Here is a 27,377-nt window from a genome sequence, read left to right on the forward strand (position 1 = left end):
GACACTCTGGGAGCTGCCTACGATGAGACAAAACGGTACTGGGTCTTTCAGGGCAAACCTGTGATGCCCAGTCAAAACACCTTCGAACTTTTGGACTTTCTTCACCAACTCACCCACCTCAATTACCAAAAAATGAGGGCGCTTCTGGACAAAAAAAAAAAAAAAAAAAAAAAAAAAGCCCCTATTACATGCTAAACAAAGATAAGATCCTCCACGAGGTAACAAAATCATGCCAAGCTTGTGTTCAAGTAAATGCCAGTAAAGCTAAGGTCGGTCCCGGGGTGCGAGTAAGAGGACATCGACCAGGCACCCATTGGGAAATTGACTTTACTGAAGTAAAGCCCGGACTGTATGGGTATAAGTATCTTCTGGTGTTTGTGGACACGTTCTCTGGCTGGGTGGAAGCCTTCCCAACCAAGCATGAGACTGCCAAAGTTGTGACCAAAAAGCTTCTAAAAAAATATTTCCAAGGTTTGGAATGCCCCAAGTATTGGGGACTGATAATGGGCCTGCCTTCGTCTCCCAGGTAAGTCAGTCAGTGGCCAAGCTACTGGGGATTGATTGGAAACTACATTGTGCTTACAGACCCCAGAGTTCAGGTCAGGTAAAAAAAATGAATAGGACAATCAAGGAGACTTTGACCAAATTAACGCTTGCAACTGGCACTAGAGACTGGGTACTCCTACTTCCCTTGGCCCTCTACCGAGCCCGCAACACTCCGGGCCCCCATGGACTCATTCCGTATAAAATCCTGTATGGGGCGCCCCCGCCCCTTGTTAATTTCCATGATCCTGAAATGTCAAAGTTTACTAATAGCCCCTCTCTCCAAGCTCACTTACAGGCCCTCCAAGCAGTACAACGAGAGGTCTAGAAGCCACTGGCCGCTGCCTATCAGGACCAGCTAGACCAGCCAGTGATACCACACCCCTTCCGTGTCGGCGACACCGTGTGGGTACGCCGGCACCAGACTAAAAACTTAGAACCTCGCTAAAAAGGACCCTACACCGTCCTGCTGACCACCCCCACCGCTCTCAAAGTAGACGGCATCGCTGCGTAGATCCACGCCGCTCACGTCAAGGCGGCGACAACTCCTCCGGCCGGAACAGCATCAGGACCGACATGGAAGGTCCAGCGTTCTCAAAACCCCTTAAAGATAAGATTAACCCGTGGGGCCCCCTAATAGTCCTGGGGATCTTAGTAAGGGCAGGAGTAGCGGTACAAAGTGACAGCCCTCATCAGGTCTTCAATGTAACCTGGGGGGTTACCAACTTAATGTCAGGACAAACAGCTAACGCTACCTCCCTCCTGGGGACAATGACCGATGCCTTTCCTGGTCCAGTTTGTAAAAGACAGAATTTCGGTAGTACAGGCCCTGGTTCTGACCCAACAGTATCACCAACTTAAATCAATAGATCCAGAAAAAGTGAAATCACGTGAATAAAAGATTTTATTCAGTTTCCAGAAAGAGGGGGGAATGAAAGACCCCACCATAAGGCTTAGCAAGCTAGCTGCAGTAACACCATTTTGCAAGGCATAGAAAAGTACCAGAGCTGAGTTCTCAAAAGTTACAAGGAAGTTCAGTTAAAGATTAACAGTTAAAGATCAAGGCTGAATAACACTGGGACAGGGGCCAAACAGAATATCTGTGGTCAGTCAAACACCTGGGCCCCGGCTCAGGGCCAAGAACAGATGGTACTCAGATAAAGCGGAACCAGCAACAGACACAGAAGCCCTGAAATTGGCAAGATAGACGTCAGTGTTAGCAGAACTAGCTTCACTGATTTAAAAAAATAGAGGTGCACAATGCTTTGGCCACTCCTTGAACCTGTGTGTCTGCCAATGTTCTGACCAGGTGTGTGCCCATTGCTGCACCTTCATTAGACTCTTTCCTTGTACCCCTCCCATACCCATTTCTTGAAAATAGACATTGTTTAGATCTAATAAGTCCCACCTCAGTTTCAGGTTCCCCGAATAACTGGGAAATACCCCAAGCCTTGTTTGAACTAACCAACCAGCTCGCTTCTCGCTTCTGTAACCGCGCTTTTTGCTCCCCAGCCCTATAAAAAGGGTAAACACCCCACACTCGGCGCGCCAGTCCTCCGATAGACTGAGTCGCCCGGGTACCCGTATTCCCAATAAAGCCTCTTGCTGTTTGCATCCGAATCGTGGACTCGCTGATCCTTGGGAGGGTCTCCTCAGATTGATTGACTGCCCACCTCGGGGGTCTTTCACAGTGAGCCCACTGCACTGTAGATACAGTCAATGCCATAGAACTCTGTGTCTACACAGGAATATGTCACGTATTTCTTTATCATAATTTTGAAAGGCAGTATGTCCTTCACTTTCTCTTTCTGTCTTTGCCTCTATTTCTCTGTTTTGTCTCTGCATATTATGTTTGGAAGTGTCTCCTAAAGGCCCACCTGTCAAAGGCTCTATCCCAGCGCCTGGCACTATGGCGAGATGGATTATTTAAGGGGTGAGACCTGGTGAAAGGGAGTTGGGTCAGTGGAGACCCCCATCCTCTCGTCCTCTGCCCCCCCCCCCAGCTGCATGTGTGAGGTGAACAAGTCTCCTCCAAAACTTGCTCCTACCAAAGGCCCAAGCAACCAGGCCAGGAAATCATGGACTTTGTCCATGCGGGTATGCATGTTCACACATGTGGGTGTACATGTATGTGTGTGGGTGCATGTGGAGGTCAGAGGTTGACACTGGGTGTCTTCCTCAATTACTCTCAGCCTTACTCATGAGTTCTCACTTGAACCCAGAATGCACTGCTTCAGCCAACCAGCTTGCTCTGGCATGGCCTGCCCCTCCTCCTGAGCACTGGGCTCGTAGGCTGACACCGTGCCTGCTTGTCATGCCTGCCTTTACATGGGTGCTGGGGATCTGAGCCTCAGTCTCCTGTGAGAGACATGCACTTTGCCCACTGAGCCACCTCTGCAGTCCCTGGACTGACACCTCTGTAGCAGTGAGCTAAGACATATTTCTCCTTACTTGATTAACTCACAGCAATGGACACTAACACTCTCTGTGTCTCTGTCTCTGTCGTCTCTCTGTCTCTCTCTCTCTCTCTGTGTGTGTGTGTGTGTGTGTGTGTGTGTGTGTGTGTGTATGTGATCACTGGCTTCGGAGGACCCTATTGCCATTTACAACGATGCTTACATGGCTCTGGGGAAAAACTTAAGGAGTGGAACTGAGATCATAGAAGGAGCCATCTTGGAAATGAATCCCAAGTCAAGCCCTGGATAGACACAGCCCAGACTGTAGTCACCATTGCCCTAGGCAAGGTCAGGATGCCCTAGGCAAGGTCAGGATCCAGTCAAGCCCTGGATAGACACAGCCCAGACTGTAGTCACCATTGCCCTAGGCAAGGTCAGGATGCCCTAGGCAAGGTCAGGATCCAGTCAAGCCCTGGATAGACACAGCCCAGACTGTAGTCACCATTGCCCTAGGCAAGGTCAGGATGCCCTAGGCAAGGTCAGGATCCAGTCAAGCCCTGGATAGACACAGCCCAGACTGTAGTCACCATTGCCCTAGGTAAGGTCAGGATGCCCTAGGCAAGGTCAGGATCCAGTCAAGCCCTGGATAGACACAGCCCAGACTGTAGTCACCATTGCCCTAGGCAAGGTCAAGATGTTAGGCCTGCAGCTGGGGAGGAGCCTGGATTGATCAAGAGGGCCCTGTTCCTGATGCTGCTTTGAAATCCTTTTTAAAGTATTAATTTTTAAAATTAAACACTTTAAAAAATTATTTCTGAGTGCTTTGCCTGCATGTCTCTATGTATGCCAAGTATTTACCTGGTGCCAGAAGCGGGCATTGACTCTCCTTGGCCTGGAATCATTAGGTGGTTGTGTACCTACTGCTACATGGGTGTTGGAATCCAGCTCAGGGCCTGCGCAGAGCAGCAAGTGCTCTTAAGCACTGAGCCATCCCTCCAGCCCTGATGTGAAATTCTTAATAACTTTTAGAAAGGGATGCACATCGGCACTTTGCAGAGGGTCCCACAAGTTCTGTAAGGGCTGCCAGCCAGCTCAGTTGCTTGAGAGAGCACAGACGACCCAGGCTGGTTGGCGAAGACTTTGAGATTGTTTGTTCTGCACCACAGGTGGATACCATACTTGTGAAAACACTCTATGAAAAGGGGGATATTTGTGTCCCCTTCCACCAGTAAAGTCTGCTCAGAGCATCTGAGTGGGACTTGATTCAGGCATCTGAAAAGAAACTTTGTAGTTGATGCTGCCTCCCCTAGGGGGAGTTTTTATTTTGAGTCACCTCATCCTACCAGGTCCCTGAGAGACAGGCAGAAGCATCTCCACTGTCATGGGGAAGAGAGGGGTCCCATCCCCCCTCAGCCTGCCACAGGCTGCTTCTGGACTGAACTCCCACCCAGAGCCACCTCCCCACCTGTCTCCCAGCACTTGCCAACGGTCCCACGGTGGCCTGTGGACAGCTTTCTGTATAGAAGTGGGGTTGAGGTGAGCAGAGTAAGAGCAGGCTAGGGGTAACTCTAGTAGTCCCCCCTCTCCTCCTCAGAGAGCCCCTGGATCTTCAGAGAAGGTTCCACAGGAGCCTCATAGTTTCGGGTCTGCCTTCTGGAATGTTCTGGTTTTGAGTCCTAACCTGACTGAAATGAAGCTGCTGCAAGGACTTCCAATGGCCCCTTTCCCCCCGAGGCCACACAGGAAGCCGGAGTCAAGTCACTGCTCAGAACCCACTGGGAATCACATCAGGCTACTGGGAGACATCTTATTGAAGAACTAAACAAAATAACATAAAACACATCTGGGCATCCACCACCCAAATAAGGCAATTCATGAAAACACAGGCACAATGAGTTCTAGCTCTTGGTTGCTGCTTAGTTAGGAGTGGGTAAGCAAGGGCTTAGAGGTACTGATGGAGCTGAATTGGATGTCATCGCCCATGATCTCCAAGAAGAGGTGCACTGGTGAGGTGTCAGGCTCTTGGTACTCAGCTGCAGGCACCCAGTGGCATGGCCCTGCAGTCCTATAGTCACTGTTGAGACCCAGGTTCCAGGCCTACCCAGACTTCCTAAGTCAGCTCTCCAGGGCAGGTCCAGGCACCTGTCTATCAAGAGGATAAGCTCTGTGCTGGGTGCAGTGGTGGGCACTTTTAATCCGAGCAGCCGGGAGACAGAGGCAGGTAGACCTCTATGAATTCAAGGACAGCTTGGCCTACCCAGCAAGTTCAGGGCCAGCCAAGACGACATAGTGAGATATTGTCTTGAAAAACAAAAACGACGGTGGAGCTCTACGACTAAGAGACTAGGACCCATCAACTGGTGGTGAGATCCAGCCTCAGACGTGAAGGAGGTATCTTTCCCCATGAGGCTCTCAGGCTGGCCAGTGGCCAGCCGAGGCTCTGCAGCACTTGGGAGCAGGGCAGCAGCAAGAACACCCACATTTCCAAAGCAGATTAACCTTCCCTCTCCATCTCAGCTTGTGCTCTGGAGAGGGGTGTAGAAGCCAGGCTCCCAATCCCATCATTCCCCACAGTCCCCGGGGAGCCCTTTAAAACAGACTCTCGGACTGTGTCCAGGCAAGACTGAAACTATGGAGGGAAGAGCCCAGGAAGCCCCTCATAAACCCCAGTGCCTCTGAGGTCAGTCAGCCCTGAACCCGCAGCCACACCCAAAGTCTTTCCAGTTGCCCCCAGCATGGGTAAGATCTGAGCACCTAGACCCTCCTTCAGTTCCAGAGAGAGGGACAGGCTCCTGTGGGTACATGCATAGCAAGGGTTTGTAACAGCTGCCAAGGCTGCCAGGGAGGGACTAAGTGACCAGGGACATCTGAGCCAACTTTCCAGGTCAGCATAACCTTGGTCCCTGCAGCTCCTTGAACGTTTGTCTGGGCTTTCGGAAGGAGCCTGACTGGCAGAGCAGCTGTGCCTTCTGGGGACCAAGGCCTGGAAGGGGAGCCAGAATCCTGTGACTATCCTGTCTTGGCTCCCATCTTCGCTAATGGGCAGATGGAGCTGACAGGCTTTTGTTGAATCCCCCACTTCCTACTGGCGGGGCCAGCAGTCCTGACTCCGGACACTCACAGCGTGTATGAAGCTTGGACAGCTTCCTGGTCCCCAGTTCTGAGTTCTAACTATCTCTGCAGGCATTCTCAGCACCACCCACCCCACTGTCCTTTGAGTGCTCACCAATGTTGGAATGCTTCAGCAGGCGGCAGATCCGAGCTTCTCTCTCCAGTTTCTGGTGATCTGGCAACAGAAAAAGGGCAAGGCATCACCTCATGTCTGAGTGTCGGGAGCTCATGGCTGGCACATCAGGATAGGTTCCCAAGTACGTGTGTGTGTGTGTGTGTGGCAGCCACCAAACAATAAGCTATCCAGGGATGATTTGATAAAAAGAGGAGGCCACCCACTACCTGGCCTCTGGAGCACACACCTGGCTAACATCAAGAAAGAGGGAGGCTGTGGGTGCCTAGGACCATAAACAACTGGTGCCTGGGACAGAGACAAACAGAAGGCAGAGAGAAGCACAACTCTGGTCTGAGAGCTTCCAACCATGCGAAGAACGGAAGTCTGTTAGTGTCACACTGACTTAATTATTCTTCTAATTCCACTTCTGGGCAGTAGTGGAGTCTGTACAACAACGTGTCTGCCAGGTGGCAACAAGATCGTGTCCTTAGAGGCCAGAGGTCATGGTTTCTCCTTGGTCCTGATCTGGCTCCGAGATACCCAGCCATGGCACATCTGGACACTGAGTTCTCAGAGGTGCTGATCGGTAGCTCACTTGCTGAATGCCCACCATCTCCTGGAGGGCCAGCAGTCCTGACTGCTCCTCTGGCAGTCCTTCCCTAAGGCCCCCAAAGATGGAGCAACTTAGAGGTAGAGCTTTTATATTTAAAAAAAAAATACTATAAAGCTTTTAAAAGCTGATAGACATAGCAGTAGAATCCCTCACCCTCAAAAGCCCCCTGTGTAGAATGGAGGGCTGCTCCTGGCCACAGGCACAGCCTGAGTGGAATGCAGGCCAGCAAGGAAGCAGCTTGTGGCTCTCACCCAGCCCCTGCACTGTCTTCCCAACTAGTGCTGCTGGTGTGCATGAGTGTGTGTGTGTTTGTGTGTGTGTGTGAGAGAGACAGAGACAGATACACACACACACACATACACACACACACACACACACACACAAAGAGAGAGAGAGAGAGAGAGAGAGAGAGAGAGAGAGAGAGAGAGAGAGAGAGAGAGAGAGTGAGTTGGGGCGAGGAAAGCAGACTTTTCAGCACTAAGGACAGCAGCTGCCTCCCTGCCAAGAAAGGGAGGGGCTTGGAACAGAACCGGGAGGGGGTGGAAGCGGCATTTAGAACCCCTACCTCTTGCTGAGTGCTGAGCCCCTCCCAGAATGGTAAGCCCATAATGAATATGCCAATCCAAACCCCAAAGGGGTGCCTTTCTCACCAAGGGAACTCCCTAGGCCCAACAGAAAAAGAAGACTGCAGGCACCCATTTAAAAAGGCAGTTTGGGGGTGTGCAAGTTTGGGTCTCTGGCCCCCAGTGCTGGGGCAAATTGTCCACCTACAGAAAGGCAGGCCTGGCCGAGTCTTCTCTGTGGTCCGATGCCTGAGGTGGGCAGTGTGGTCTAGGATACCAACCACTGTGGAAACACACTTGTACCTTATTCAAGGAGCTACGCCCAGAACAGACATGTCCTTGGAACAAACCCAGGAAGGGGGCTTTCCTACCTCCCCGGACTCAGGCCTCACCCCACTGTGTCACCAGAAGCCCTGGCCTTCCTACTCCTTCAAGGAGATCATCCACTCCAGCAAACACTGACTCCTCTTACAAAATATACTCAAGCCCCGCTATGAGGTGTCAGCTGATCAAGCAGGCGCGGCTGGGGGTGAAGTGGGGGAGCACCCCATGTGTCTCTCTCTGTTCGGAAGCTCAGAGACAGCTCCTGTGGCTCACCATGTGTTAGGGGCTCAGATGTGATGAGAATTTGTACCCCAAACAAGAAAAGGGCACATGGGGGCTGTATATGAGCTGGTGTGTTTACTTTGGCAGTGGCATACATGTGCCCGCACACTCACACATTACACACCTGCTACCCCAGGGGGCTGGTTAAGGTTGCTCAGGCAAGTGATGTGCTATTTTTTCCTCCTTGAAGAGGAACACCCCTCAGACAGAATACAGCATTCATCTATACTCCCATAAAAGTACTTATCAGAAAATAACAAAACAAAAAATACCCAACACAATTTTACTCAAATTTTTTACTAAAGCGGAGCCTGCAATTATCCACCCGCCTGCCTGAATTCTAATGATAGTGCAGTGTCCCGAGATGCCACCCCCGGGGATGCCGAGGCCTGGAAGCTTTTCTAGGTGATTCTGCCATGATCTCACGGTGCAGGCCTAGCTTGCTTAGTTGTCTACTCTGCCAGACACAAATCTCAGGTGTCCCCTGAGCTTGGTAGCAAGTGTGGAGGACCTCACCAGCAAGGTCCAGGCCATCAAGAGACCTGAGAAGCGAAGCGACTCCAACAGAGCCTGCACACCCATGCTGAGTGACTCACAAGGGATGAGGCAGCCCACTTCTCCCCCCCCCCCCCCCCCCGCCACAGGATGCTCCCCTGCACCCGCAGAGCAGGTGACCCAGTTCAGCCTCAAAGCCAAGGCTTTGTCTTCCTGCTCAAGGGCTGTGACAAAGGCTTGGCCTGCATCCTCTGCAGCCTGCAGCTTCCACATGCTGAAGGATCTGTGTCCTCTTGCAAATGCTGCTGCAGGAGGACAAGCAATGCAGCCAAGGGCAGAGGAATGGCTTCCTGCCTCCCTCACCCCATGGCCTTATGAAAACCACTGTAAGACCCCAGACCATCCGAATCACTCACTTGCACAAACTGGGCCAATGTAAACTTGTGCAGTCCCTGGGTACAAGAGTTTATGACTTAAGGGTCAAGCTGCCTTCCAGGCTCTCATAGGTTTTGGGGACTTGCACGACTCTCTAGGGATTCAGGGAGTGGAATGGAAGTAGTCTATGTATACAGGTGACAGGGCTAGTGTCCATCACCTTGCAGATGACAGGAGCAGGGGCTGCCCCAAGGTGCTGGCAGTTAGGCCACAGCATGTGACATGTCCTTCCAAAGCATCTGTCACATGACAGGTACCATCTGTGAGTGTTACAGGTGATAAGCTGTTTAATTCCAAAAATGCCCAAGAGGCAGAGGTAGCAAGCTGGTGGCTGGGGACAGGAGGGATGGCCCACCTTTGATCCCAGAGACACTCAGGGTGTGGTTCCAACGACTTCCAGCACCTGGAAGCCAGGGCAGCAGGCCTCATAGGACAAGTTGAAGTGATATTTTGTAGTCAGTCTCTGCAAGTAACTCTCATTTCCTGTCCCTTTTTCTAGAGATAAGAAGGCAGAGATTCTCCGCCCACTCCAATTACCTTCTCCTCCCCCAGTTTGCCACCCTCGAGCCCCCCCACCTGCTCCCTGGCAGAGGTGACTCATAACCCAGGGGGTTGGGGTGGCAAACAAGAGGAGCCAACAAGCAGGGGACAGGAGGGGCGTGGGTGGCTCCCAGCCCTGCCAGCTGCAGGCTGTCATGGGAGGACACTGGGTGGGACAGAGGAGGGGCAAGAAGAGGAAGATGCAAGTTCCAATTTCACAAGAGGGCTCCCTTCTTGCACTCCCTGTGGCCCTGGGCATCTGCAATTCCGGGACCGAGCTCATGCCAGCTGTACAGGTCATGTCCCACATGCAGTATGGCTTGGGATAACTGATACTCCTGTGTTGGCCCTCATTTGCCTGATGGGAACAATGACAGTGCCTGATGCCAAAGGACTGTGCTTGACTGAACTCTGAAGTGTGTAGAGGGCACACCCACACCTGATGCAGGCAGGTTCATGGCGTTTCCTCCACTCATCAGTGGGCACTACCCTCACCCCAGAGAGGTTGCCAGTGATCACTGAGAGCCTCTCCGTTCTGTAGGAAGACTCAGGACCTGTGAGGGAACTTCAGAGATAATGCACTCCAAGTAGGAAGGGCCTAGGGACATGGACCCTGTAAGTGGGGACAGCGGTGGGTCCCTGCTCAAACCACCCTTGCTCACGTACATGGGCAGGAAGTTGGGAAATGGCTGACCATGGCTTCCTGAGCTAAATCAGTTATCCCATGGCAGGATACTGGATGAGGGAAGTTCCTGATGGCCAGGGCATGTCATGTCACAGGATTCTCTCCCTCCTCAGTGAGCAGCAATGGGACCCAGATTACCCATAAGGCTTTGGCTGAGTGTCCAGTAAACTATAGGTCGTTACAAGGCCCAGTGAGGGCCTCAGTCTCTCCCCATTCAAGGGGTAGCAAAGATGCCACATCCACCATTGCTGGTCCTGTTCAAAATCAACAAAGGCCACCACAGAGAAGGGCTCTCCATCCAGCCTGAATCTCCTTCTGATCACTTAGGGAGCTGGGCACATGCCTAGCCAGTGCTCCCGATTGCTGTCTTTGCCTTCGGCACATGGAAAGACCTGTTCCAAAGGAACTGGCTCAGCTTGCTCTCTTTCTCATCCCTCTCAGCCACATACATCCTGCAGGGCCTGGGGGTCAGCTATCGTAAGTCTCAAAGGGCTCAGAACAGCCACTTCACATAACGCCCCAGCCCACACACTTCAATCCCAGGTCCCAACCATCTATACGTTTAACATCAGGATTTCACACTCTCAAGGGCCATGCGTATGCATGCCAAGGAATCCAATTGCCAACTCTGCATCAGTGAGCTGCCAGCCTGGAGACTGTGGGATGCCCTGCTGGCTGTAGCTTCACCAGCACCCTGTAGACCTGGGTGGGTACCAGGAAAGACAAAAAAGTGAGTTCAAATCTAAGGACCGGTGCAAGCTAGCCCAGGGCCAGTAGAGAGGCCTTGAAACTCCAATCTTAGATTTTTCCAAAGACAGGGAGCTGATTGGGTGGGGGATGGTTTTTGAAGGAAGACTGTCACCCGGGCGAAATCCTGCCTGAGCAGAGCTTTGCCACATTCCCCGGGCTAGTTTGCATGGAGACAAACTCGCCCAGGCCCACCCTGGTCAGCCTAGGCTATGCAGGCTTGCAGTGGGGTCTGCCTACCCAGTGGGATAGCTTGGGGCACAGCTGGTACAGAAGCTGAAAGTGGGTCAGGGACAGAGACTAACTAGTTCTTATGAGAGACAAGTGGCTCTTGTGGGTGAGCAAAGACCACTCCCCCACACAACCCACACAGTCCCTCAGGGGAAAGGCTTCTGTCTGCGCAACACTGGCTTTGGGCAGACCGGGAGAGCTCCTGGATTCCTTCCAGTAGGAGTTCTCCAAGGGTGCCCTCCAAGGGCATCATGGGAGGTAGCAAGCACCTGACAGTGGAAGTGACAATGAGATGGGCGCTGGAGGAGGACACTCGGACTTCTGTCTAATCCCTAGGACCAGAGATGGCAAGGATTTCCAGTCAGGCCCACACGCAAAGCTGAAGGCTGTCAGGCCAGAGAAGTGGAAAGAGGTGACTCTCACTGTGGCTTTCTGTACATGTTTTGTTTTAAGACAGCATCACGGCAACCAGCAATTAACCTGACAGCACCAGCCGGCAGCCACGAGGAGAGACATCTGTGTGCGTGTCCCACAGCTGCCTGCCACCCCTCTGGCATCAAGAAAGGAAGCAGGGCTCCCAAGGGACCCTGACCACCTGCATGGAACATACAGTTATCCCTAAGAATTGCCACCCACACCAGAGTGGAGGGCCTCTGAACTATTTCCCAATTCGTCAGCGATGGCGGGCGTTCTGGGGCTGCACGGTGAGGACACTATCTTCCCTCCACAGGGTCCACTTGTCCTTCAGCTGATGTGCCACTCCCAGGGCCCTCTGCAGACGCGAGAACCTTCTGTGCACTCGTGGGTGCAGCTCCACTTCGAAGCAGAGATGTTGCTTGGCAATCCTGCTCTCTCATTGCCAAGCTGGCAGCTGAAGCAAGGTCGTGGGGTGAGGCCTAACATTGGGGTCAGTGCTGTGTACTGCCATAATAGAGAAACTAGGGAAGTCCTCACATGCTCAACCATGTGTCCCCCCACCCCCCAGCTCGGTCTCTAGGGATAGGACAGTGACTCTCTCCATATCCACCCCCCACCCGGAGAGGGCACAGCTCTTGTTCATTCTTGCAAGCTACATAATTATGCAAACATTCCCCTGCGGACACCTGGGTCACCAATCCTGGCTATCACACAGCCTGCCTCCCCCAGGCCTGCTGATTCATGGTGCTCTGAGAGCAGACTCGGAGACCTGCACGCATGCTCTTCCATGGTCTCTGAGAGCGTGTGACTGCAGCTTTTGGGTCATCTCATCTGACCAGTGTCAGCTCTTGTGCTGGTCATGCCCATTGCCCTGGAACAGGACTCCTACATCCCTGGCTGTGAACAGGAAGGGATCAAAGTGAAGGGCCTGGACTCCGAGGTCTCAGCTTTGTCAATCACTGTTCTTACACAGGCCATGGTTTGAACAGCTGTCCCCTCCCCCAGCTCTAGGGCCATTAGTCTACACCTGGGGTGATGTCTCCCCACACACAGTTCCCAGAGCAGCCCACCTCTTCAGATACCATGAAAAAATCCTCCAGTGACAGCGGGTGAGCTTTGTGCTGGAGACTAAGCATCATATCGCACAGTCATGGGACAGAGCAAAAGCTTTGGAGGTCAGTGGCCTCAAGAGTACAAGACTCACTCTGTGGCCCTACACGGTAAGTCACAGGCCACCTCAAGGCTCAGGCTACATTCCTGCCACAGTTCCTGGGCATGGTGGCCTGTGCCTAACCTCTGCCTCCCAACTGTACCCACCACATCCTTCTTGGCCTTTCCAGAGACTTCAAATACTGCCCAGATCTGCACGTGCATCCCAGACTGGACACCTAGGACCCAATCTGGCCAGAGACTTGCTCTCATGAGGCTGGGAAGCACTTCTAGCTGCTAAGGACATAAAAGGGGGAAAAAACTTAGCAAATGAGCTTTGTAGCTCCAGCCCACTTATGTAATGCACACTATTCACTGCTGCTCTGGGCTCTACCCTGAACCAGCCACATAAACCATGCAGAGGTCCTATCATGTTCTTGTAGCCAAAGAGGCCTGGTATGCAAGCATCACCTGCCAGCTGAGACCAGTTTGCAGCATCCCAACTCCCATGGGAGCACAAGGAGAGGAACTGGCTCCAAAGAAGTTTCATCTTCTTTTGTGTCTGTATCCCACTCTGGGAAATACCTTCTCCTCATGAAAAGCCTAGGCCTGCTGGGTCTCCAGCCTCCCTCCACTGAGCTGCAAGCAGCATCGGCCATTTCACACCAGACCTAGGACCACAGCTCCCCTAGGTAACACTAAGACACAGAAGCATCCTGTGGCCCAGGGTGCCTAGCCTCTGGGGACAGGGGCTCCTGCAGAGTGAGGGGATGTCGTCTGGAGTGTCCTCTCTGAAGCTGGTTCCCATGTGGACCACCCCCAGCTCTTCCCAGGCCCTGCTCCTCCAGAGGCGGCTTGGGACCTGCTTTCCCACCCTCCCATGTTACTGTACCACCAGCTTGTCGCCCCAGTCCAATCTGTACAAATCTCTCCCTAAACCCTTACAAGTCCATTTCTTTTTAGATTTTATTTTATTGTATGTGTATGAGTAGTTTTCCTAAATGATGTCTATGCATGTGTGTTCCTGGTACCCAGAGACACCAGAAGAGGGTATCAGATCCCCTGGAACTAGAATTACAGATGGAATTATCAGCTACCACGTAGTTAGAATCAAATCCAGGTCCTCTGGAAGAGCAGCCAGTGATGGTGATCTTAACTGCATAATCACCTCTCCATCACCTCTCCATCACCTCTCCAGGTCTATCAGTCAGTTTCTTCTTTCTTTCTTTCTTTCTTTCCTTCTTTCTTTCTTTCTTTCTTTCTTTCTTTCTTTCTTTCTTTCTTTCTCTCTCTCTCTCTCTCTCTCTCTCTCTCTCTCTCTCTCTCTCTCTCTCTCTCTTTTTTCCTTGAGACAGGGTTTCTCCGTATAGCCCTGGCTGTCCTGGAACTCACTCTGTAGACCAGGCTGGCCTCGAACTCAGAAATCTGCCTGCCTCTGCCTCCCAGGTGCTGGAATTAAAGGCGTGCGCCACCACGCCCAGCTCCAGTCAGTTTCTTATAACCAGTGCAGCCATGGGACATCCCTTTCCCTACTGGGATGGGACCAAAGTCAAAGCAAGGAGAGATGAGCTGCTGAGAATTGTGTTGAAAACCAGGCCTCAAATGGGTCCACGGTGTGGGCCTTGGACCCCTTGGACCCTGTGTATGCCTTCTGTGGAAGGTGGTAGGGCTTGGATAGGACTCTGCCAGGTTTGAGGAATGTTAGAGCTAGAAAAGCTAGGCTTCCCTAAGCCAATTTCACCCACTTTACAGAAGGCTGAGGCAGGAGGGCCCAGACCCTAACTCCCAGCAACTCCCTTCCTACAGGCCATCCCCAGGAACCTCTCTTGATGCCCACCAGCTGACGAGGCTCAAATCCCCAGCCTTAGCCTTGCAAGAAGGTGAGTTCCCTGTATGGGAACCGAGCAACAAATGACCCTAGGAGAGCCGGGCTCCCGGAGAGAGGTCTTCCCTGGTAACCTGGCAGGGCCTCAGATGAAGACTATCACATCTCCCTTGTCTACCCCAACCCAGGGGTGGGCACTGTGTGCAGCATGGTCTAGGGGGCTCCAAAGCCTAACCCTTGGCAGCCACTTCCAACCACACTGATTCCAGCCTTTGGCAGTGTTCACACCAGCAGCAGTCTGACCCCAGTCTTGATGACTCTTCACACCAGTGACCACACCCCAAAACCAGTCAGCATGAAGCAGCTCACCCTGTCCCCATTTCACAGGTGAGGGCACAAAGGGTCAGGGTTCCTCAGCCATGGTCTGGCTCTACACTTCAGATTTTTCTCTGGGTCAGAAGCTTAGACTAAAACAGCTGAGTTTATGAGCTGTCTTCCACAGCCTTGTTCATGCTACCAGATCAAACCCAGGATGACCAGGTAAGTTTGAATTTCAGACAGTCTTCAAAAATATTTTTTAATATAAAAATGTAATATGGAGCATGACTATACTTAATCGTCTATCTGTTTATAATAATATAACTAAAACTATTTATCAGTTATAAGATAAAAACTATCAGGTGTGAGATCTGGCAACTCAGTCTGGATCCCTCATTCAGGGTGGCTGACCCTGAGGACGGGGACTCCCCTTCCAGGACCCTTCACCTGTCCCCTACACCCCATAAGCCCAAGTCCAGTGACAGAGCAGAACAGTTATGGGCAGACCCGGGCACTGGGAAGGGAGTACTCCCAAGGGAAGAATTCCACATGCCAGGCCCCTCGGAAACGTCCCCGGACTCCTACTGACAGGGGCAGAAGGGTCCCTGTGCTTTTGGCCAGGGAGCCGGAGAGAAAGGAGGGGAGGGTCTCCGGGATGAAAGGCACTGCCTGAAGCACATGCTCAGGCTGCTGTGTGCTGCAGCGCCTCGTCTCTATTAACCCAGTTCTGTGGATTCTGCAGGTTCATCCCTTGGGTAGAGGGGCGTTTGGGGTTGTGGGTAGTGAGGCCAAGGAAGGCACATTGTCAGCTACAGCAGGAACCTCACATGTGTACCCTAGGCCCACGCACATCCCAGGCAGGTTTCTGAAAAGATGTAGACCCTCCCTCCAGCTGCACCCCAGGACCCCCGAGACACCAGGACAGCTTCTCCCTGTCAGCTTCAGGCCGGGTGTGACTCCTAATGCAGAAGACACCATGTGAGCCTTTGGGAGGCCTGGTGCCAGGCATACAGCTGAGGCTAGCTGGGCATGGACCTGAGGACGAGAGGAGCTTGCTGAGCCTGGCCCCTCATCTGGGAGAGCAGCCCACATGTGACAGCAGGCCAGGCAGTGACATGACCTGGGACATCTGATCCCTACTGTGAGCCCACTGCCTGCCCCAGCTGGGCTCTTCTACCCATCAGCTTTTGTAAGACCGTTGCCTCCTCTGTACCCGGTAAGTCCAAGCTGTCTAAGGGTGTTCGGGGAAAGTCTCTCGGCAGCAGTGGGGACCATGGCGGGGATACACTCCCATTCCTGCAGCAGAACCAAGGAGCAGGCTCTCCGGTCACACTGTCCTCCCATGTACAGTCACTAACCAGGCAGGACCTTTGCCCAGCTTATCTCCACACATGGTGTCCACAGGGACAAGGCCACCCCCAAAGGAGCAGCTGCTACGTGTGACAATGAGGAAAGGGAGCAACAACAAATGACGTCTCTAAGACTCTGCGCAATGATCTCTACCTCAGTCAATTCATTTCCCCTTAACTGCTTTTGTTAAGAGTAGTTTAATAATCTCTAATTATTCCATACATTCACAGACTGAATGCCTCACAATTCTCTATTTAATTAAGTATTAAAATTTAAAATTGGAGTGTTGCGGCCTTTGGCACAGGGTGTGTGACTCTGAGCCCTGTCATTTACTGGGAGGTCTCATCTCTTATGGATTCGGTACCAATGTCCTGCTCCTGGAAGCAGCTTGAGGGACCAAAGCTGCCTCCCTCTAGGTGCACGGGATGTGGGTGCTCCCAAAGCCTTGGGGTGTCAGAGGAAAAGCAAGGCCCTCCTCTCTTTACTGAATTTAAATTATGAATGTAAGTGACATTCAGGTGTCTAGAAATATCCCAGTGTTTGGGGGTCCCCACCCCTTTCTCCATACTTCAAGAAATATGAACCCAGCCTATAGGAAGGGCAGAGACCCCACGGAGAGCCATGATGGGTAGCATGGCCCCATATAGTCTCAGCTCCAGGCTGGGAACTGGGAGACTGCAAGGTGAGCCAGCGGCCCTGGGGCCTGCAGGGCTCAGCCAGCAGGTCCAGGACAGCGGCTGCATGTGCAGAGGTCAGCAGTGTTCATGCGAAGGCCGGAGAGTCAGAGGACCACCACCACCTGACCAGGCAAAGGGGCAGTGGTGAGGGGCCGCAAGCCTGGCCACACCCAGGCAGCCAGCACATCCCCCTGAGTAGGTAACTTTATCTTTCTTTTCACTTGGGGGAAACTGAGGTATAAGGAGACTCCATGCCAGGTGTCCCCTCAAAAAGGAGCTAGTTACTCACCTTGAAGCTGACAGCTCACCTGACTCCCTCTGCCTCAGCCCTTTCAAAGTGTGCAAGAGGCTTGGGGACCTAAGGGAAGGCAGCTGGGGTAGCAGGGACACAGGGCAGAGAAATGCTGGCAAAGATAAAGGCAGAGTTCTGCCTGCCAACCAGAGCTGGGAAGGAATACCCACAGTGCCACCTCCTGGGCATCACTGGTCTCTCAGAACTGTCACCAGGGTCCCTTGTGAGGCAGACTGTGGACATAGGGAAACAGAGGCAATGCCCACAGCAGTCGATGCAAGGCTAGCTCTGGGTTAGTCCTTACACTCAGGTTTGATTCAGGGTCAGTAGGGTCAGCTCCTTGTGGGACCCCCTGCTGGCCAAGATCATTGGGCCATACCATGGTCATAGTATGACCATGTTGGCTCCACCAGGTGTGACAAGGCATCCACTCAGAGACACTGCCAGGAATACGGCTGAATGTCAAAGATGACCTAGCTATGTGGTCCTGTTGCCATCCTGTTGCAACCAGGCACATGGTGGAATCAGGGCTGAGCATTTGGTGACAGCAAGCAGAGCTGGAGTTACATGGCAGGGACACATGCTAAAGCACCCGGGATGGGAAGCAGTCTGGGGTCCAGCAGACACGTGCTGAAGCACCCAGGCAGGATGGAAAGCAGTCTAGGGTTAGGGCGCAGACAGGCAAGACCAGCCAAGAGTGGATGTTTGACAATGTTTGACATTTCTATGTTTAGAGTCCCTCATAAAAAAGATGTTCAAGAAAAGGCCAAGGGCTGGATAGTGGGGAGACCCTCTGTGGAAGACAAAGCAGCCAGGGTCATCCTGCCCTCCTGAGAGCAGACCACAGCAGACGCAGAGGGGTGGGAAGTGCTGTTTGCTGATGTTCATAATTTCAGACCCACTCTTTGCTGCTGCTTCGCCACCCGCCATCAGCTCAGCTGGCAGAAAATATGAACTGTCCTCACACTGGGCCTGGGCTCACTTTGAGTGTGGAGAGCTCCACAATAGTTCTGTGTCGTGTCAGAGAAGAACCAGGCTCCTAGCCCAGGATCCTGAATCAGAGCTCAGGACAAAAGGGAGGCCCATCAGCAGCAGGTGACCCACATCTCACCCATGAAGAATTTCATAAGGGACACAAGCATCTCCCACCCAATACAGCTCCCTATCTAGGGTGCAGAAGAGACCATGCTCCCTGTTCCTGACGGTTTCTGCATATCATCCCCGGCCTTGCCCTTTGGGGATAGAGGTCCAGCCCCAGGTACTTCTCAGAGATGCGGATGAAGGCAGGTTGGTACAGAAGCATCATGGGCCTTGAAGGTCCCCATCAGGTTCAGAGAATGCCGAGAGGAAACACATAGGAGAGCCCCAATGGTCTGGTATACAGCAGGTGCTCAAGCATGCTTACACATAAGTTGATAAGTTGCAGGAGTGGGGTCAGCTATGTGACCTGTGAGCTGCCAGATTGTAAACTGTAGACCCTGCAGTCAGCAAAGCAATTCACACCCTCAACATGCCCACGGGATGAGACCCTGCCGCCATCCTAATTCAGCCCCCCAAAGCAGCTCCCAGTCAGATGAGAGAGGTCAGGGCTCCTCTGCTCTCTGCCAGCTCAGATTTTAGTCTGGAAGTTCACTCAGTCTGCACTGTCTGAGGACAGGGGAGGAGGAGGAGGAGGAGGAGGAGGAGGAGGAGGAGGAGGAGGAAGAGGAGGAGGAGGAGGAGGAGGAAGAGGGATGGGGAGGAGAGGGGTGATGTGGCAATGCCATCTCTCATTGGCAGCCACCCACTCGCCACCCCCAAGGCCTCACCAGGCCTTCAGCCCACACTGCTTGGGGACACCATCCAAATACCTCGGCTGATCCGTGACTCCCACTCATACCTGGACCCATCCCCAGGAAATCACCAGAGAGTGGCTTCTGATGATAACCACCTAGCCTGAAATAACGTGCCCTGCCCCGATGCAGGCCCTGCCTCCTTCTGTCTGCGTGGCCCGCCCAGCCAGCACCATTCATTACACCTGTGAGCCTGCAGAGGCTTCCTCGGGGCAGGCAATGGCGTTCCCTCCTCTGCCAGATTCAGTTAAGAAACTGTCTGAGATACCCCAGGCGAGCCAGGGCTAGACCCTCACTAACATGGATGCCAACAGCAGCCCTGCCATTGACCACGCACTGCTTTTCCTTGGCCATAATTTTTAGGGAACTATCACCTAAGTCCCCCAGTGCCTCCCCAATATGAGGACTTCTCTTCAGGTCTGGGACAGAGACCCTGCAGGCTTGGGAAGGAGAAGAGGCTACATGAGAACCCCTAAACCAGAGACTGAAAGTTGTAATGAATCTGAGGGTAAGCTCCCCCCAAGTCCACTCAGCCTGACCATCTTGAAGGCAATGACACTCCTGATCTCTCACCACAGTCCCAAAAGGCTGAGACAGCACCCCGCACACCTACACACCCCCCCCCCCCCCGCCACGCCTTACCTCTGGCCGACAGCTTCTTGGTATTAATGATCTTGGCTGCATACTCATGGCCGGTACAGAGCTTGACACAGCGTCGGACCACAGAGAAAGCCCCCCTGGAGAGGACATAGGGCAGCAGACAGACACAGGGAGAGAAAGAGAAAGGACCAATTAATCTCCAAAGACACGTAGACCTAGTCTCTGCCAGGCCTTAGGAACATGGCCAGTGACCAAAGGGAGCCTCTGCCCCTCCCACACAGTTCCTGGCCACCCTACTTGGCACCAGCAGGACAGGGCCACACATATACTCTTGTGGGGACTCTGAAAAGGACTAGCAGCTTTAAGAGGGTCCCCACTCATTCCCTGTGTAACACCCAGGTCTATCAGTCAGCTGGAATGAGACGTGTCATCAAGTTCGTAATAGCCGGGCATAGTCCACCAAGGGGCAAGGCCAGGCTGGAGGGGGTAGACTGTTAATTGGTACAGCTGGACATAGGGACTCATGGAAGGTTTCACAGGGAGAAACGTTACATAGCTTAACCACAAAACCAGAGGCAAAGGACCCCCCTGGGATACACAACCATCTCTCTATCACTGACGAGGCCACAGGGTGGGTCACAGTGAGAAAGTGCTGGAACTCAAGGGTGTGACTTAAAGTGTCAGCAGCGTCAGGAGAGGTTCTGAATGCTGGACACAAAGCCAAGCCACAGAGACCTGGAGCCGAGGGGAGAGGAGGCCAAACCAGGCCAAGCACTCCCTGGTCTGTCCCCTTTCATCTATCACTGCACCCCTAAAGTAGCTCTGATCTCCACAGCTCAGACCCTGACTGCCATTGTTTCTTTTTGGAATGAGCCTTTGTTTAAAAATATATATATATACTGTTTGCTTTCCTAGAAAACAAAAACAAAACAAAACAAAAAACAAAGAGAAAAACAGAGCTATACGGAGAAACCCTGCCTCGAAAAATCATTAAAAAAAAAAAAAAAAAAGGAAAAGGAAGAAAAACAAAAACAAAAAGTATGTGCCCTCCATCTGACTGGTCTCTTAGGATGGGCAGTTACACTCCTCAACCACTGAGCTCAGTGGCTCCAGTTCAGGGGCTGACACAAGGTCTCACCCAGGCGGGCCACCACAGCCCAGCTGCTGTGACCCTGTGGACAGGGTCAGGGCTGCTCAGGGGCGGGGTGGCAAGCATGGCATGTGTTTAATCTGTTGTTTCTTGTTCCATTTTCCCACTTAAGTCTCTCTGTAAGGGAAATTTAAAGAAAGAGTTACTGGTGGGTTTCTCCCCTCCAGGTTTTCTTCCTTTTTGATTTTGGCCCCATTAGACAGAAACCAGAGCCTTGTGCACTGCAGGGAAGTACTCTACCTCTGAGCCATTCTCTACCCGGGGTTAGTGTCCTTCACAGCCACTGTGTCTGGACTGGCTTCCTCCTGCCTGTTACTTCCTGAGTGCACAGCTTGGTGTACATCTATGAGCCTCAGTTTCCCCGTGGATATAGCGGAGCAGCAGGGCTTCACAGGGTGGCTGTGTGGCTCTCTGTCCCAGCCAGCTTTGTCTGCCGCGTAGACTCTCCTTCTCTTAGCTCAGGGGGCCCCATGTTGTCATCTGTGATGCTCAGGCCCAGAGAACACAATGGGTGCAACCTCCCAAGGGGAGTCCAGAGTCTAGGCTTTCCTGTGCCACGGGCAAGACCTCACAGGGGGCCAAACTGTGCATCTCTGAGATGTCAGACAGTGTCTCAGTTGGGGAGCCCATATACAAAGCAGGGTACAGCTTCCCTCACCCACACACCATCTTATCCGCAGAGTAGGGTCCCGGCTGCTGACCAGACCCAGGGAAGGACATGAGTAAATGTCTGTGCGCCATAGCCCTCCCCCAGGGTGAGGGCATCCATACACAAAACTACCAAGAGCCTGTGGCAGGCGGACAGTCTACAGACTGCTTGGTAGCTCCCTCCCTAGTCCAGATGCCCTCCTTTCCTCTGCAGAAGGCTCTGTGCTGTCAGCTCAGGTTTGGGCTAGGCGCCCAGCACTGATGGAAGAAGCCAGGCCTGGGCAGCTGCCAGAGGGAAGGAGAACCAGGGCTGAGGCCCTGAAGCAGGGAGGTGCGGGTACAGCCAGGCAGCCAAAAGTCCTACTGCTGGGCCCCTGCTTGGCCTCAACCACAGGCAAGACCCTGATTTCAGCAACTCAGATACCCTGCAGGGAGAAGATGAGTGCTTATGTAGTAAGGGAAGGAAGGCTGACCCCGGATGATGACCCGGCCCGTCTCTGGCGCCTCAGGGCCATCTCTCCTCACCACCACAGCCATCCCCCAGCCCCCAGCAAGCATGGAGAAGCAGCCGTAGAACCACCCTCTCCTTCCCCACTGTCACAGGAATGCCCCCTAAAGGTGGCTACAGACATGTTTAGCACACAAGCAGTGGGAAGAGAGCTGATACCTTGGGCATCTTCAAGAGCAAGGAGACTGATGTCATTGTTGTTTCCCTCAGGACTCACAGCACCTGTCACTCAAATTTATAATTCCCGAGGAACACAATGGACAAAGATCCTTGGTGTAGACTGTGACCCTGTTCCCAAGAACTCAGTCTCTGACTGCTGCCATCAGTGTCTCGTGATAATTTCTCCTGTTGTTTCCAACCCCTACCCCACCCTACCCCACCCCCATACTCCCTACTATGGACCCAGGATCTCCTTCATACCAGGCAAGCGCTCCACCATCTGGCCCCTTTTTACTTTTTTAAAGATAGACTGTCACTAAGTTGCCCAAGCAGGCCTTGGGTTTTTTTTAATTGAGAAACTACCATATTTTATAATTTTGCATCTCAACTTTTAAAAATTGGGAAGGAAAATACTTATTTTAACGCATAATATTTTAATTTGTCCTTTAGAGAACTTCATAGATGCCCACAATGCATTTTGCTTATGTCTACTCCTCCTGCTCTTCCGACTCCCCCTAGATTATCCCAATACATGTCCCTCCCAACTTAATTTTTTCCCAGAGTCCATTTAAGCCTTGAACTTTTGACCTTCCTGCTTGCTATCTGAGTATCTGGGATTAGTTTCTCTGCTCTATTATGACCGTTTTCCTGCCCATTTCTGCCCTTTCCCACTGCTCCTCTCTGCAGGCAGGTCTGTGTCCTGCCCACTCTGAATTCTGGTGCTTGGCCCAGGCCTTAGTCTGCCATGGAAGTCAGAACAGACTGCAAATGTTGCAGACTGGCTAAGGTTGCTGCAGCTGCAGCCCGGTGCTGGTCCAGCCTCGCAGAGCAGGAGATGCTGCAGGAGAATGGGGGCCAGGAAGGAGGGGGCCCCAAATGGCTCATCAGGAGGGGTCCCCTCAGGCTCCTATGAAGTAGGCAGATGCCACAAGAGTGGTCCAGAAAAGGTGCCCGACGAACGCTGAGCTCTCATGGTCAGAATGAGCAGTGCCTGGAGAAGGGCGGACAGATCCATGGGTAGGCTGAAGCCCCATCTTGAAGATATCTGAGGTGCCAGAGCTAAACATGTGTATGTGGCCATCTTTAGGGGGCATTTCTGTGACAGTGGCCCCTGGCAAGAGGCAGAGTCGCTGGGGAAGGGGAGGGTGGTTCTACAGTTTCTTCTCCATGCCTGCAGTGTGTGTGTGTGTGGGGGGGGGGGCTTTTCAGGGCTGGCTTTAAAGGGATGGGAGAGATGGCCCCAAAGCACAAGCCCAGGCAGGAGGATGAGCAGCAGCAACACTCACTGGCTTCCAAACGGGGCCACCTACCCATGGCAACAGGGACAGAAGTGGAGCCATGGCAGAAGAAGGTCTGGGGTTCAGGCCGACACCTCTGTTAGCCACTGGCATGCACATCATCTAAACACCAAGGTCACATGTGGAATGTCTGTTGTGGCTGCCTACTTCAGTACTAAGTAGAGAGTGATTTTGAATAACCTGCTCAAATCATGAGGCCCCGGGGCACTGAGCGTGTTAGAAGGCTTTTAAAATCAAATAAAGCTAATTAAAACAAGAAAATACTCTTTGAGCCCTGACTCAACGAAGGCTCCAAACACTGTCTCATTTACAACAGGATCAACAGTACCTGGGAACAGGTCCTGAGAGAAAAGGGGAGGAATTAATTCCAAGCAGATTGAAGCCTTAGAGCTGGGCAGCCCCAGGGGACTGCCTTCTACACTTGCTTATCACTGGAGCGAGGTCTCCTTGCAAGCCCCAGGAAAGTCTCCAGGGGAAAAGCAGTCCTCTCAGATGACCACTGACCTCAGTGGGAGTGACAGAAGGTACTCAGTCTTCAGGAAACCCGTTCCTGGCCTATGAGAGTCAGTCTGGCCATCTACTACCTCCTGCCCTGCTGCCCTCTCTTCATAGGCTCTGGCTCTGAGATGCCTGCTGCCCACTGCTAATCGCCTGTGACTCCCACGTCAGAACCCCTTCCCATTCCACTCTGTGGTCCTCTCTGTCCTGTACTAGGCCTTGCTAGCAGCACCATAGCCCTCTCCTGCTATCTAGGCTGCCCCCTGCTGCTTCGTTACAGTATGGCAACTGTAATATAGAAGCTGATGCCTGCAGAGGAGATGGTAGACCAGTAGTCCCAGGTCAGAAGTTACTGGTTCTAGCCAAGATTCCTGCTGGGAAGAATCAAGTCACTCCTACTCTGGCAAAGACTGAGTTACCATGATTCTGAGCTCTTGGAGTATGGTTAAGACACTTGTAATGACATCCTCTGTCCTCACAGACTCTGCTCAGTTGCCCTCTGGGGACTTCAGATGACAAGGAGATAATGATTGTTTATCTTCTTGTAAACCATGTCTAGGTGAAATGAGATGACCCGTGCAGATGCTATACGCATTGTTCAGTATGCAAAAAACACTAACCTCATGATTCTGCTTCCAGGATGGTATAGATAGGGAACCAGACTTGAGTCTCCCCCACAACAGGCCACAGAGTCACTGCAGCCTGCATTCAGGAGTCCAAGGGGTGTCCTTAACCACCCTCTCAAGGCTTGGGTTTTATCCCCTTAGTAGACCTTTCCCCACACCTTTCTTCGAACTCCCACCATGCCTCGTGGCCTCTTCTTGCCACCTTAGGCTTTCCTGCCTCTGTCTTGGGCCTCTGCTGGTCTTGCCTCTGAGAGAAGCTAACTATTTGCATAAGTACACCTGCCACCAGGACTTTGGCCCTCTCCCACAAACGCCTTTGGTTGCTTGACTACGAAGTACAGTGTGCCTTTCATATGCACTCAGAAGCCAGCTACAGTGGCAGCTCAGAGCCGAGTTGGGGACTTAGCCATCCACAGAAAGGCTGCTGGCAATTCTAGGGGCTCCTCTCTTTTAGGGAGAAAGATAACCAGTATCCTTGAGTGAAAACCAAAGCTCCAACCCTCCTGGACGGGTTTATGAATGGAGGTTTCCCGTCAGGTTTCTTGTCTAAGGTCCCATGGGGTCAGGGACATGCCTCAGAAACAAGCACAGAGTCCCCAGACAACCCCCAGAAGACCCACCCAACAAGCCCACTCCACTAGATCCCTCGGGAGCCCCACCCAAGCAGACCCCCACAGGGCTCCTCCTCCGCAGAGCCTCCCACCAGAACTTTTTGGAAGAAGCTGAGCAGGCAATGGTTATTTCCTACTATAAATTACCAAACAGCTGCTTTGAAACCAACCATTTCTCCAACCTTCTGACATGGTCAGTTCTAAGCAGGCCCTACTGATGGGGTCAAAGTTAAAGACAGACCAGTAGGTGCATGTCATGGCCACACTGAGGGTCTTCATACTTAATTTATTCTTAAAGTGCTAGTTATGTGCTAACCTGAACAAAATCCCTTTCTCCCTCTGATTATAAGGAGCTCTTAAAAGTGAAGAAGAGGCCTTTTCTATCATCTATCTACCTATCTATCCATTCAAGCATGAATGCATGCATATATGGATCCATCTATCTGACTGTCCAGCCATCTGTCTGTCTGTTCATTCATCTATTTCTCCTCATCTAAGATGAGGTCCTGGTGTTTTCCAGGCTGACTCTGAACCACTCAAGCCATCCTCGCAACTCCAGAGTGGCTGGGACTATAGGCTCACATCAGCATGCCTAGTCCTTGACTATTTTAATGCTGACCTAAACAATTTTCTGGACACACTAACCTCTGCTTGGAACAGAGTGTTGATGTTACCACAAGATTTTTCTTTTTATGTGTTTTTCAACTTCTAAGCAACAATGCAGACAGAACCCATCTATCCACCTATCACTAGCAGGAATTGCTTTTGTACTGTTATCATTATGATTACAATATCTGCGACAGAATAGCCAAGGTCATTAAGAATACACTGGAGTCACTGTGACCTTCCTAACCTGCACATTGCCTATGCAGGTGTGGCTCTACACCCTGTGGAGACTTCCTGTTACACAAGAGTGGCTTGTCTATCCTTCTGCTCCCTGTCCCCATCAGTATTCCACATGCCTTGGGCACATCTTCCACAGCACGATCTGACCTGTGAGCATTGTTTGCTGTGTGACACCCTGACCATGACTTCCAGTAGTGAACCTCCATCCACTGGTTCGATGGCCCTGGAGCAGGTGAGGAGGACATTCCAGCTGTGACAGAAGCTAAGTCCTCACAGAGAAGTGCTTGCTGTCCAGGACCACCCACAGATGGCTAGAGGGCAAGCTAAGCTCCCAGGCTGTCTGCCCAGCCCTGCCTAGCATCCAGATGTCTTGGATTCTGAGCACTGGGCTTGAGGTGGGACCCTTCTCACTGAAGGACAGCACTGCATTCTGCCTGCATACACACAAATTCCAAGTGGTCTCCAGGCACCAGCCGTGGCTCCTCGGCAAGTCCTTTATTGGCTTTTGTCTTTTCCACGGGCTCCACCTCACACATCATGCTCACACTTTGGCAAGAGTCCCTCAAGCTGTGGAGAGCTCCCCTCATCTGACAGCCAAGAACTTCTCTTTTGGCAACTGAAGGGCTTGCTTCCAGTTTGCCATCTCTTGAATGACCTGCTGTGAGCAGTTTGGTTATTTCCACAGTATTTATTTCCAAATGCAAATCATTGGGTGTTCTTACATTAATTTATGACCTTAACAACAGTCAGCCATGCTCCAGCTGCTAGGCCCTCTAGCCCTGGTCTTTCCTGGGTCTCTGATGCCCTCCCCTGCTCTGTAGTGAGGCATCTGTTTCTTGGCATGTAGATGGATCACCCTGATCCATGCCTGAGTGGTCACATGCCTGATTAGCTGTGTGACCAATTCCCTTGTTTCCATGACGTGGTATGACTCCATTCTAAACCTAACAACATGTGCAACTGCCCCTATTTACTTTTTACGTTTTTTATTTAGTTACAGCTTTGGGTTTTTTGAGACACGGTTTCTGTATGTAGCCCTGGCTGTCCTGGAACTTGCTTTGTAGACCAGGCTGGCCTTGAACTTAGAGCTCTGCCTGCCTCTGACTCCCAATTGGTGGGATCAAAGACATGTACTACTATGCCCAACTGTATTTTTAATTTTTCATCTTACTTATTTTGTGTTTGTTTGTGTGTGCATGTGGATATATGGTGTGGGTATGAAATGGAACATTCTTTGTGTGTGTGTGTGTGTGTGTGTGTGTGTAGGACTTTCAGGTTCTTTTGTTTAGCCATCAGCCCGGTGAGTCTCCCAGGAAAGCGGCTTTCTCCTAACATATTTGCTACAGAAATCTTCATTCAAAAAAGGCTCCAAGAGAACCAAACATTTTGAGGAAGGAACACTGACTATGGCTGGAACTCCGTGTGACCCACAGAAGCCCATAGCAGAAGCTTCTGAAGGAAGGGTGACTATGTCATCCATCAAAACACACACC

At 52.0% G+C, this 27,377-nt stretch overlaps 1 protein-coding gene across 24 annotated transcripts in view; it reads right to left on the reverse strand.

Annotated features, from left to right (window-relative positions):
• Camk2b (calcium/calmodulin-dependent protein kinase II, beta) overlaps window positions 1-27,377 on the reverse strand; it is a 96,729-nt gene that overhangs the window by 39,656 nt on the left and 29,696 nt on the right. For all 24 annotated transcript variants that reach the window (XM_030245501.1, XM_017314237.2, XM_006514470.4 and 21 more), the window contains 2 exons: window positions 19,583-19,677; window positions 6,166-6,225 (listed from right to left, as the gene is read on the reverse strand). Coding sequence is in view for 17 of the 24 variants with exons in the window: in XM_017314237.2 (XP_017169726.1) it covers window positions 6,166-6,225; window positions 19,583-19,677 (155 nt within the window). In the remaining 7 variants the exon portion in view is untranslated. Of the gene's footprint in view, window positions 1-6,165; window positions 6,226-19,582; window positions 19,678-27,377 lie in introns of those variants that run through there.

The sequence above is a fragment of the Mus musculus genome, chromosome 11, assembly GCF_000001635.26.
Source record: "Mus musculus strain C57BL/6J chromosome 11, GRCm38.p6 C57BL/6J".
Taxonomy (NCBI): Eukaryota; Metazoa; Chordata; class Mammalia; order Rodentia; family Muridae; genus Mus; species Mus musculus.